Below are 12,123 nucleotides of genomic sequence, written 5' to 3' on the forward strand. Positions count from 1 at the left end.
ACACAAACATCACATGGGGAAGACAGGTCAGAGAGGTATAACAATGGAAAATGCACCACATGAGGAAAGATAAGGAGAAAAAAAAATGTGCACATAGCACATGAAAAAACTCTTAATACACCAAAGAAACACACGACGAACAACAGGGGCGGGTAAAGGGTGAGAGACAGCCAGTGTAGACAGCACAGCCGGGCCTGCGTGCGCTGGTCTCCTTGATCCAGCGTCAGCATCGGCGGGGAATAAGCGTCGAAGGCGTTTGGAGGGGGATGAGTGTGTATCTGCATGTGTGTATATGTCTGTGTGTGTGTCCAGAGTTCAGCTGAGACAGTGTCCTTCGCCCTGCCAGGCTAAGCAAACAGTCTTCCAGCCAACTCAGGTGGCCTTGCATAGAATGGGAAGAACAGACTAAACACAGTCGTTATCAGGGTGTTGTTGTTCAGCTCCAGCCTCGAGACCGCCGCTGGCGCCGAGAGGGTCTCCGCATGAAGTGATGGTGCTTTTTACTTTACTGCGAACAACTCATATGAATTTCAAAGCTGTTCTAACAGTCCGACACTGGTCTCTCAATCTCCCGTTGGAGAGCCGCGAGCTTCTCCATTAATGAAGCAGCTCGTGACCTCTAAAGCCCACGCTGACCGTGTCACGCCCTCACCTTCCCCTTGTTGAAGTAGTGGATGACTTTCCTGCAGAGTCCCTCCTTGCGGTGCCACTCGGTCTGAGAAGGATAATGCAGGAACTCCTTCAGAGGACGCTCGTCCCAGTGCAGCAGCTCCCAGTATAACAGCAGGGTGAACGCGGCCTCTGCAGACAAACAGCCCAGAGAGCGTCAGCCTGGTGTTTGTCACACGTTCTGCTCGTGTCCACGAGTGACTGATTCTGCTGTACCTGTGTAGTTCTCCGCCTGCAGATGCATGTCACACAGTTTGTGGATGTAGCGGATGTACATCTCCTCCTTGTTGATCTCTGACTTGTAGAAGTTCTGAGAAGAAACAAAACAGACAATTAATGCACTTCCTGTGTTTATGCACTGATTTAAACCTGGGATGCCAAACGCTGCAAATACCCACTCGATAGGTGTGGAAATTTCTTAAAGAAGGGCAGAACTTAACTCAAGGCCAAGGTCTGAATCATCTTCATCATTTTCATGGACCTATTTATGGCATACTGTACCAAACCTATATGTTAGTTTGTTTGTTTGTAAAGGATCAAGTGTAGACCAACTGAATGTGGAAAACATGAGAATTATTCTTGAAGGCTGTTTATTTAGAACTGGACGGTTTAATAAATGTGAAGCAGCTTGGAAAGAAAAGTGTCTGGACTTGTTTAAGTTTTCTTGAAGACGTTTCACCTTCATCCAAGAAGCTTCTTCAGTTCTAAGAACAGCTGGTGCAGAGTCCCAGATTTCAGCCCATGGGGGCGTCTCCAAGAGGGTCAATGGCAGCCATGTTTATGAAGTGACTGTTTCCAATGCAGAGGTCTGATCCTGGCACAAATAGGAGAGCTGTCCATCTGCACATAAAGGTCAAAGGTCACTCTCTCGAGGATGCCAATGTTCACATTCTGGACAGAGAGGACAGATGGTTTGAAAGAGGAGTGATCCTCGTGTAGAGGATCAATAGGGGGTCCATGACCCTCTTGGGGGGTCACTCCCATAGGCCTTAAATCTAGGTCTCGACAAGTTGCTCTTAGAACTGAAAAAGCTTCTCGGATGAAACGTCTTCAAGTAACTTGAAGAAGTGCAGACGCTTTTCTTTCCAAGCTCCTTAGACTACGATGACCTGGATGACTGAGAAGCTTCACAGACAATAAATGTGAACACTTTCTGAACTCAGTATTTTAGTGATGTCGCTGATTTAAAGTCTTACCAGGAGGTTAACTGTGCAGCCAATCTTCTTGTTTTCGGTTTCATCTCCCTTCATACAGTCCCTGAAAAAAAAGTTTATAAAACTTCAAACTTAAACCTTCCACACTTACTTATGAACCTCCGCTTTTATTAACTTGGGTGGGTGTTCTCATTTAGCCCAAGCTCCAAGACACTTTTTCCTATGATAGACGTCACGAGATGCCCAACAAGTTTGCAAACAACAAGAAGACTGTTTTTGAAGACGGATATAAATATAGATACTGCAGGTAAAGGAGGGTTCCTGCAGGGAACGTGACTAAGTGCTGGTATTCTACAGACAAAGACTTTTATATGATGGCCCCGTATATGACCTGGGTCTCACAGTGTTTAAAGTTTCTTTGCTCAGTTTAAAGACATTTCAAAAGCACAACAACAAAACCAAACTTTCTATGACTTATGGAGCATAAAGTACCACAGAATCATTTATGTCCTATGAATACAAAGGCTTTACTGTACCGGTAGTCGAGCAGCCGCTCCATCAGTCGTGTGACGGAGGTAACGAAGGAGATGCCCGTCTCTCTCCACGTCTCCTGCTCGATCTTCTCCAGCAGGCTGCAAGAAGCATGCAACAAATTACACACTGGAAACAGTTTAAACTGTGGGGACAAACCCACCACGTGCCTCTGGACATACTGTGTGTAAGCACATGTGAAAGTGTGTCGACAATGTTCTACTTTAAAAAGACGTCAAAAAGTTCAACAAGAGCAATAAATGAAGCCAAATCTGATGTTTCGTGTTTTAGTGTAACGTTTTTGTCCTGTGTTGTGAGCCATGACTTCTCCATCAGGGAGTTAACAAAGGCTTCACTGAAGGGCCAACAGACTCACAACAATGTCAGGTTAGCAGATAAGAACAGTCAATGTTAGCAGCGTATATCTGCCCATGTGCAGGGAGTGTCATACCTGGGGTAAGGCCCAAACAGCTGGGTTCTAGTCCCGCAGCAGACAAAGCAAACACACAAAGAGAGTGTTAGAGCAGAAAACTGAGAGTTAATTTCTGTTATCAAAGAGAGAAAAGAGCAGCAGGGCAGAGGGATTCGCTCCAGGTTAAAAACAGAAACACGGGGAAGTCAAAGTCTGCGTTCCTCACAGCAAACCGAAGAGCTCCCTGTAGTTCTCGTCTCCTTTCCCCTCCGACACCAAACTGTCCAGCTTGTCAATCAGCTCAGCCTCCACCTGCACACACGTACACAAACGCTGACTTCCTCTGGTTTTCTATGAACGACCTGAACAGCCTCTGCACAGCTGAGCGTGTGCTCCTGTACCTGTTTGAAGTTCCCGTTCTTGCGCTGCTCCCAGTCCATCATGTCGTGGAAAATCGGGATCATGATGTTTCGCACCTCCACCTGCGGGACCAGCGTCACTCCCAGGAACGGACCAATCATCCCGGGAATGAAGTGGATCTTATTCTCACCTGAAACACGTTTCAAACATGGATCCAAAACCATTTAATCAGTCAAACTTAAGTCGGACACAACAGTTTAAACCCGACGAGAGGATCGTACCCAGATTCTGCCACATGCTGAAAAGCTCGTAGGTCATCATCACTCTCATGTCACCGTATCTGCAAACAGATCAGATCTTCAGTCACTTTACTTATTGGATCAAACAGTCTCTGTATTACTGACTCTGACTCAGTAACAGCTGTTATATTTGTTTGAAGTTATAAATCTAATTTTATCGTTTAAATACAGTGGGGCAAAAAAGTATTTAGTCAGCCACCGATTGTGCAAGTTCCCCCACCTAAAATGATGACAGAGGTCAGTAATTTGCACCAGAGGTACACTTCAACTGTGAGAGACAGAATGTGAAAAAAAAATCCATGAATCCACATGGTAGGATTTGTAAAGAATTTATTGGTAAATCAGGGTGGAAAATAAGTATTTGGTCAATAACAAAAATACAACTCAATACTTTGTAACATAACCTTTGTTGGCAATAACAGAGGTCAAACGTTTACTATAGGTCTTTACCAGGTTTGCACACACAGTAGCTGGTATTTTGGCCCATTCCTCCATGCAGATCTTCTCGAGAGCAGTGATGTTTTGGGGCTGTCGCCGAGCAACACCGACTTTCAACTCCCGCCACAGATTTTCTATGGGGTTGAGGTCTGGAGACTGGCTAGGCCACTCCAGGACTTTCAAATGCTTCTTACGGAGCCACTCCTTTGTTGCCCGGGCGGTGTGTTTTGGATCATTGTCATGTTGGAAGACCCAGCCTCGTTTCATCTTCAAAGTTCTCACTGATGGAAGGAGGTTTTGGCTCAAAATCTCACGATACATGGCCCCATTCATTCTGTCCTTAACACGGATCAGTCGTCCTGTCCCCTTGGCAGAAAAACAGCCCCATAGCATGATGTTTCCACCCCCATGCTTCACAGTAGGTATGGTGTTCTTGGGATGCAACTCAGTATTCTTCTTCCTCCAAACACGACGAGTTGAGTTTATACCAAAAAGTTCTACTTTGGTTTCATCTGACCACATGACATTCTCCCAATCCTCTGCTGTATCATCCATGTGCTCTCTGGCAAACTTCAGACGGGCCTGGACATGCACTGGCTTCAGCAGCGGAACACGTCTGGCACTGCGGGATTTGATTCCCTGCCGTTGTAGTGTGTTACTGATGGTGACCTTTGTTACTTTGGTCCCAGCTCTCTGCAGGTCATTCACCAGGTCCCCCCGTGTGGTTCTGGGATCTTTGCTCACCGTTCTCATGATCATTTTGACCCCACGGGATGAGATCTTGCGTGGAGCCCCAGATCGAGGGAGATTATCAGTGGTCTTGTATGTCTTCCATTTTCTGATGATTGCTCCCACAGTTGATTTTTTCACACCAAGCTGCTTGCCTATTGTAGATTCACTCTTCCCAGTCTGGTGCAGGTCTACAATACTTTTCCTGGTGTCCTTCGAAAGCTCTTTGGTCTTGGCCATGGCGGAGTTTGGAGTCTGACTGTTTGAGGCTGTGGACAGGTGTCTTTTATACAGATGATGAGTTCAAACAGGTGCCATTCATACAGGTAACGAGTGGGGGACAGAAAAGCTTCTTACAGAAGACGTTACAGGTCTGTGAGAGCCAGAGATTTTCCATGTTTGAGGTGACCAAATACTTATTTTCCACCCTGATTTACGAATAAATTCTTTACAAATCCTACCATGTGAATTCATGGATTTTTTTTTTCACATTCTGTCTCTCACAGTTGAAGTGTACCTCTGGTGCAAATTACTGACCTCTGTCATCATTTTAGGTGGGGGAACTTGCACAATCGGTGGCTGACTAAATACTTTTTTGCCCCACTGTAAGTTTTCTTATTAGTTTTCCGATGACTCAAGCTGTTCACTTTCTGACCACACTGAGACAATTTAACAGCAAAAATACACATTTAAAAAGAAACAGAGTAAAATTTTAATCTCGACTCCCTCATTTCTTAATATGCATCAGCCTAGTTTTGCTCTAATTCTGACAACTCTTGGAAAGTGAAAATGAAAAGTGGAGGAACTTCCAGAGCCCGAGGAGACGCTGCGGTTCCTGGAAATATTTTGTGGAAAGAGCTAATGGAGAAGGGAAATAAGCTCTTCCTGGATTAAATGTTTTTCTGCGGGAATGATAAAGTAAGTTGGCATGTTTGGATGCTTCAAAGAAGAAAACTGGCTCTCTGACGTCTGTATGAATGTGTGTGTTGCCACGTACAGAATAGAAAAGATGTTTGGAGGACAGTGCAAAATCTCCAACAGAGGAAAATCTCATCGTAGCACATCGTTCAGATTGTTGTCAGACTTCAGGCACTGTGGATTATGGTATTACCATCCTGGACTGCTAACATCAGGAAATGTTTCACCATAAGATAAAAGTGATGAAAAGAACGATTTATAATCACCTTCCCTTTAAAGTCGCCTACGACACCTGACTGTAAGCCACACTGTGGTGCATTTTAATGACAATGACATCAGTGAAACAAACAGCACCGTGGGGCAGCTGTTGTTGTGATTGTGTGCTATATAAATAAAATTGAACTGAATTGAAATTAGAGGTCCTCGCTGGTTTGGTCATGATAACAAACAAGCGTCTGCTGCCACAGCTCAGCTTCATCTGATGTTTCACTTCGATCGTTCACAAAAACCCAGCAAATGACCAACTTGGTCTCCTTCAAGCCTGCATGTGCAGCGCTTACCTTTGCAGCGTAGTGTCTGTCCATGCAGCCACCCACTGATGACAGTGATCTAACCCTCACATATTCATCGATGTGAAACATGGCGATGTGGACCCAAGCCAACACAACAGGCACTACTGTTTTTTCCTTTAATCTGTCAATCTTTAATTAATGGGAACATAGCAGGAAGTGTCAAGTTTACAGTTATTACAGTGAATTAAAAAAAAAAGGAAAACTGGGTATTTATATTTATTTTGGTTCACTGACATAAACACAAAAACTGAATGAATGAACTGAAAGAATTTTGTTTTCTTACAAAAGCAAAAGAACATAAAAAAAACAAGAAAATATCTTTTATCCTTCAGTCAAAGGTCAAATTTGTCATTACATCCTGTCTGATGGAGCAGCTGTTACTGTTTTATTTTTTTTCTTATCCATGTTTTTCTTCTCTTTGTGTGTGTGTGAGAGAGTGAGTGAGTGTGAGTGTGTGTGTCCCCTTACTTGTCTAAGACCTTCTTCCTCTTAGCAGGACTCAAATTTTCCAACTGTAAACTGGGCTGGTTGATGTAGAGCACCGCCAGGCTGAAGTAGGAATTCCACACCTGCACACACACACACACACACACACACACACACACACACACACACAGCTAACAACACGTTTTCTTTCTTTGCAAACGGCCCTTTGGTCGCAGCTTGCACAGTGATGCAGCCCTCACTCTCACTCTTTGCACTCGTCAGTTTTCACATAATGAAGTTATGAAGTTGACATTTTACAAAACTTCAGCCTCACGTCTGTTTCAGTAAATCAGCGGCTTCAGTTCAGTCTAACAGTGTTTCAGCTTTGTTTCATGAAACCACAAAATAGTGACGATATAAAAGAAATAATCTGAATAATATTCATGATTTAGAAAAACAACATTAGTGTTAGTAGTGAGGAGACTCAGAGAGGGGAGGACGGCAGCTTTGTCAGACGCTTGGTTGGGTTTTGTTACACGTGGTCGTTTCCACTGTTATCAGTCACTGTGGTTTGTGCGCACCTGACAGGGTGACGTTAAGTTCAAACTCAAAATTAAAATTTTATTTGTCACACACATAATCATACACAGTACGACATGTAGTGCCCGAGCATTAAACTAAACTACAGAAACTGACAAGATTTATAAAATTTACAGTAAACAATTTGCAGTTAAATAAAAAAGGGTCTAACAGATGTAAACAATAAATTAAGAATTTAACTAGGAAATAAAGACTAAACTGAGAGTTAAAGGTAAATGATAAAGTAGGAGTTACCTTAAAGTCAAAGTCGGCTTCTGTGAAGTTCTTGTGCAGAGCAGGAGAGAGGTACTGCACTGTGGTCAGGATGATGCTGCACAAACACACACATGCATCGCTTTGATATTTACTCCAATGATCCAGCAGCGATCGGACTCAGTCAACACTCGTGTATTTCCAGCCTGTCGGGTAAGTTGGTGTCTTACTTGCTGGTGAGGAGTCTCATGATGTTCCAGTCTCGGGGGAAAATGCTGAGCTTCATCAGATTTCTAAACACACACATGATCTTCAGCAGAAACTCCTGAGCAGAGGGAAAGAGACGAGAGCGTGGATTAAAGATGAAACCTCTCCCTGTTGTCATGTTTCACAGTGAGTCAGGACTTCCGTACCTTCAGCTCATCTTTGCTCTGAAAGTTTTCCATCAGGTGCTGGAAGTGGATATCTGTCATCTGACGGAGAAGCGACAGGAGGCAGGACACGTACTCTCCCTGCCAACAGGAAGCAGGGCACAGTCATGTAAGTGCATGGAAACACAAAGGAGTCAACAGCGAGGTGATGCACCAGGATGAGTCGGGCTCTTTCCCAAACTGACCCCTCTTTATCAGCCTCTCTGCTGGCACCACTTTATGTGTCAGTAACTTTTTCCAGCCTTCACGTAAAGATAAATCTGCAGCGCCACACGCAAGACACGAGGAAATACGAGTTCACTCCACTTTTTTCTAAAGGGCGCTAAATAATTCTCACTCACGCAAACTTCATCAAACCTCTGTGTTGATCTACTGCATTAAAATGCTGAAGTTCAGAGGATGGATTCGTGTTTGAATCTAGTTTTTATCACCACCTAAAGAAAGATTGTAGTCTGTATTAAAATATGATGAGTGTGAAGTGAGACCCTGCAGGAAACCCGGCGCCTCCATCTGAGAGGAGGAACGACGAAGGAGAACGAAGCAGCTGATCCAAAATAAAAACTCACAAAATCTTTCTGTGTGGCGTCGACACCAATAAGGCATAAAATGAACTGCATTACACCAAAGCATGACATAAACGATAAAGTTGCAAGAACGTTTTTAACATGATGAATTATAATTTCTATAAAAGTTTTAAATACCTATCTACTAAACTTTAACTATCAATTTATCGTTTATAATGACATAAATAGAATATTAACAAAAACAGTTTGTAAACACTTCTTTGGACTCTTTTGTTCTTATTTTTATTCATTGCTTTATTTATTCTTGCTTCCTGGTTAAACAGCAGATGAGCAGACTGAGACTGAGCCAAAGATGAAATGAATGTAAATGAAGGTGAACAGTCAACAAAAATGCATCAAATTTACAAAATACAAATGAACCCAGACGACTCAGATTCACACATCTGTGATTTAACTAAGATATCGTTCTGCACAGTAATACAAATAAAGATGGAAGTTCTTTAACGCATGCACAAAGAGACGTAACAGCAGGATGGGTCAGTGATGATGATGGTGGAGTAGGAGAGGGCAATATTGACAAAACCAACAGTTTTCATTTTTATTTTAACACTTTTTGCTTCTCTCAGATCTCCCGTCTCTTATTTTGTTGCCATCATGTAACTGTACGACAGTATAAAGGGACAACAAAGCTATAACATGAATATAATATTGCCCTGCCCTACAGCAGACAGACAGTCAGACGGATGCAGGGTGGATGAGGGGCCGGGAGGTGACGTAGTAGTAGTCGTATTGTTAGTTACTAACAGCGATCTCAGCGGTGCACTGCGGACAGCGTTGACCCCTTACCGCCTCCTGCGATTGGCTCTTGCTCATGATTGACAGCAGGGTTTGCAGGAGGACGTCCAACAGGGACTCCACCATCATCTCCACCTCCTCCTGCACCGATGTGTCCTGGAAGAAGAGACGAAGGAAAGGAGACATAAAGAAAAGGAAACCAGAGCAGAGAAATAAGGACAGCTGCTCTCTGTGTGTTTCGTGTACTTTTATATAGGTTAGTGTCCAATAATGAATTTTGAAGGTTTTAGGAGCTTTGCTGCAGCTGTGTCTCACACATTCCTGCTCCTGAGAGGACAAACCTGACTGAAGGCTCACTGCAACACTAAACATTCACAGTACGTAATGGAAATAAACACTGGTTTCTCACTGGTGCTCACGAATTTCAGTTTCAGTTCAGATCAGATGAAAGTGTCCAAATACTTCAGAGACTTCAGCACCAAAAGCAACGCCTCAGAAGAGAAGAGCGTCATCACTGAACATCACTCGTTTCAGGAGCCGTTAATATGTTTTAACCTGACAGCGGTTTGTTTGGCCTGCAGGGGAACTTTGAACGTTTCACTACTTTGATAACAAAGTTCCTGTTAGAGTTGGCAGTTTTTGTCCTCCTGTGAAACTTTTTACCATGTAAACATTTAATAAATGAAGTGCTGGTTTTATTCCAACTTACTTGGTTACGTCTCCATTACTGCATTTGTTCTGCATTTTCTTTCTGATGATCTTTTATTAATTATACTTCAGCCACAGATGATAATTAGGAGTTAAAGTAAATCATCGTCGCAGCACAGGGACACGGCAGCGTGAGCAACTTTACCTGATAAAACTTCTGAAAGATGAACTACATTCAATATTTTCTTAAGCATCATCTTTGGTGACTGCACCCCCACGCACCCCTGCAACATCATCATCAAATTTGCAGATGACACCACTCTGATGTGGTTCATCACCAACGATGATGACACCGCCTACAGGGATGAGGCCCAGCGACTGTCAGAATGGTGTAACTACAATAACCTCACCCTAAACACCAAGAAAACAAAGGAAGTGGTCATGGACTTCTGCAAAACAAGAACTGACCCCCCTCCCCTCTCCATAGATGGTGACCATGTGGAGAGGGTGTCCTCCTTTAAGTTCCTCGGCACCCACATACCTGAGGACCTATCCTGGTCCACAAACACATCAGCCCTAGTAAAGAAAGCCCAGCAGCGCCTCCATTTCTTGAGGGTTCTGAGATGGAACAGGCTGCAGACTGACCTCCTAGTGTCCTTCTGCCGTGCCACTATGGAGAGCGTGCTGGTGCACGCCATCCCTGTGTGGTACGCTGGTTGCACAACAGCTGACAGGAAAAGACTACAGAGGGTCATCAGATCTGCAGAGAAGGTGATCAGCTGTCCACTCTCCTCCCTGGACTTGCCAGCTCAAGATGTCTCTCCAGAGCCAGAGCAGTTATAAAGCACCACCTCCACCCTAACCACCACCCTTCAACATCCTGCCCTCTGGAAAAAGGTTCAGATCCATCAGGTGCAAAACAAACAGACTAAAGATCAGCTTCTTCCTGTGAGCTGTCAGAACTCTTAATGCAAACTAAGAGTGTGCACAGACGTCTCCAACACATCCACCCTGACGCTGCTATTGATCAACTATGTGCAATATCTCAGTCTTTCCATGTTCTGTGCAACATTTCTTTGGTGCATGTGTAATATTTAGGTCTCAGTGAAATTATCATCTCCACCCTAAATGACCAAAGCCCCTCCACCCTTATTTATGTATTATATTATATAACTGCCCTTGTATACAGCCCCACAATGTTTCTGTTTCAGTGTTTCTATGCATACAGCATGTATGTAGTTCACTCACATGTATAGTGTTTTCTCTTCTTTACTTTTGCACCTTTGTGCTCCAGCTACCCAATTTCGCTGTGCAAGAAACTGCACAATGACAATAAAACTCTAAGTATTGAAGTTCTGTTCGTTCAGTTCACATGAAACAGCAAGTCTGAAGTATTTACGGTGGGCTTCCTGTTCATGTTCTAACCACAGCAGCGCCACATCAACAAAGACCACCATCACACAACTGCAGCCACAGTCTGAACATCATGTTTGTCTCTGTATGATTTCTCCTTCAAATCCTTCCTTAGCCTCACGATGTTTCTTATTCAGGTCAATGAAAAGTCATTATGAAAACACAAAGAAGGTGCTTATTGATTTTTTGAATATGCAGCTGTAACCATGGATTTATTTTTCTTGCAAAGGCACGGACATTTGGTGGAGCAGAGGCTCATGGGAAAGCAAAGGACCCATCTGGTTCACCTTCAACAAAGCCAGGACTGGCCTCAGCAGGCCTAGCTTCTGGGATAAGTTTCCTTTCAAACCCCACAATGACACTCAGATTTGAATGCAGCGGTGTTTCGAGCGTGTGTGTGTGTGTGCATGTGTGTGTGTGCGTGTTACCAGCGAGCTGGTCTTGATGATAGAGAATATAGAGCTGAGTATTCCAGAGCAGATGAGAAGCTCTTTTTGTTGCCTCAAGTGCAGGTGGATGTGATGCAGGACCACAGGAAGTAGGATCCTCCGAGACTCTGAGGGAACACAAAACAGACACACAAGTTTACTTCAGTTCAGGTTTATTTGAGAAGGACCACACACACGTTACATTATGGCGGTTAGGGTGTCTGTGGATCGTAACCCAACAACATCGCTGCTGTTCACTGGAACAGCAGCGATGCTGCTCAGAGGGAGTCGGCCTCCTGCTCCTCTGGTCTGGTTCATGTCCTGAAACAAATCCATCTGAAAACTGTGCAGCTCTTCAAGCTTTTGTAGCTACAGGTTAAAGGTTACTGTCAAGTTAGTGCCATGAAACAGATTTTAGAAACATTTAATGTCAGTGGGGAGAAAAAAAACAGGGAGGCAATGACGGGTTAACTACACACAAACACCAGAGACAACGCCGACATAACAAAGTCACTTATTATCTGCATTTGAGCGGCTTCGTGGCCGATTACACAGCAGAAATGTTGTTTAGCAACGTTAGCAGA

At 43.8% G+C, this 12,123-nt stretch overlaps 1 protein-coding gene across 10 annotated transcripts in view; it reads right to left on the reverse strand.

The window, feature by feature from the left end:
* The window catches only part of LOC147331413 (dedicator of cytokinesis protein 3-like), a 251,942-nt gene that overhangs the window by 15,737 nt on the left and 224,082 nt on the right, over positions 1-12,123 (reverse strand). For 8 of the 10 annotated variants that reach the window (XM_086293683.1, XM_086293682.1, XM_086293681.1 and 5 more), the window contains 14 exons: positions 11,540-11,667; positions 9,060-9,206; positions 7,714-7,812; positions 7,531-7,625; positions 7,343-7,418; positions 6,551-6,651; positions 3,408-3,466; positions 3,168-3,316; positions 2,993-3,078; positions 2,806-2,832; positions 2,360-2,455; positions 1,866-1,926; positions 886-979; positions 653-801 (listed from right to left, as the gene is read on the reverse strand). In XM_086293683.1, the coding sequence (XP_086149809.1) occupies positions 653-801; positions 886-979; positions 1,866-1,926; positions 2,360-2,455; positions 2,806-2,832; positions 2,993-3,078; positions 3,168-3,316; positions 3,408-3,466; positions 6,551-6,651; positions 7,343-7,418; positions 7,531-7,625; positions 7,714-7,812; positions 9,060-9,206; positions 11,540-11,667 (1,367 nt within the window). The remainder of the gene's footprint in view (positions 1-652; positions 802-885; positions 980-1,865; positions 1,927-2,359; positions 2,456-2,805; positions 2,833-2,992; positions 3,079-3,167; positions 3,317-3,407; positions 3,467-6,550; positions 6,652-7,342; positions 7,419-7,530; positions 7,626-7,713; positions 7,813-9,059; positions 9,207-11,539; positions 11,668-12,123) is intronic. The other 2 variants (XM_086293678.1, XM_086293677.1) reach the window with 2 other exon arrangements.

This window comes from Aulonocara sp. 'chitande type north' Nkhata Bay, linkage group LG5 (assembly GCF_057382095.1).
Source record: "Aulonocara sp. 'chitande type north' Nkhata Bay isolate Kocher_YH1m ecotype deep benthic linkage group LG5, A_spYH_male_GT1.1, whole genome shotgun sequence".
Taxonomy (NCBI): domain Eukaryota; kingdom Metazoa; phylum Chordata; class Actinopteri; order Cichliformes; family Cichlidae; genus Aulonocara; species Aulonocara sp. 'chitande type north' Nkhata Bay.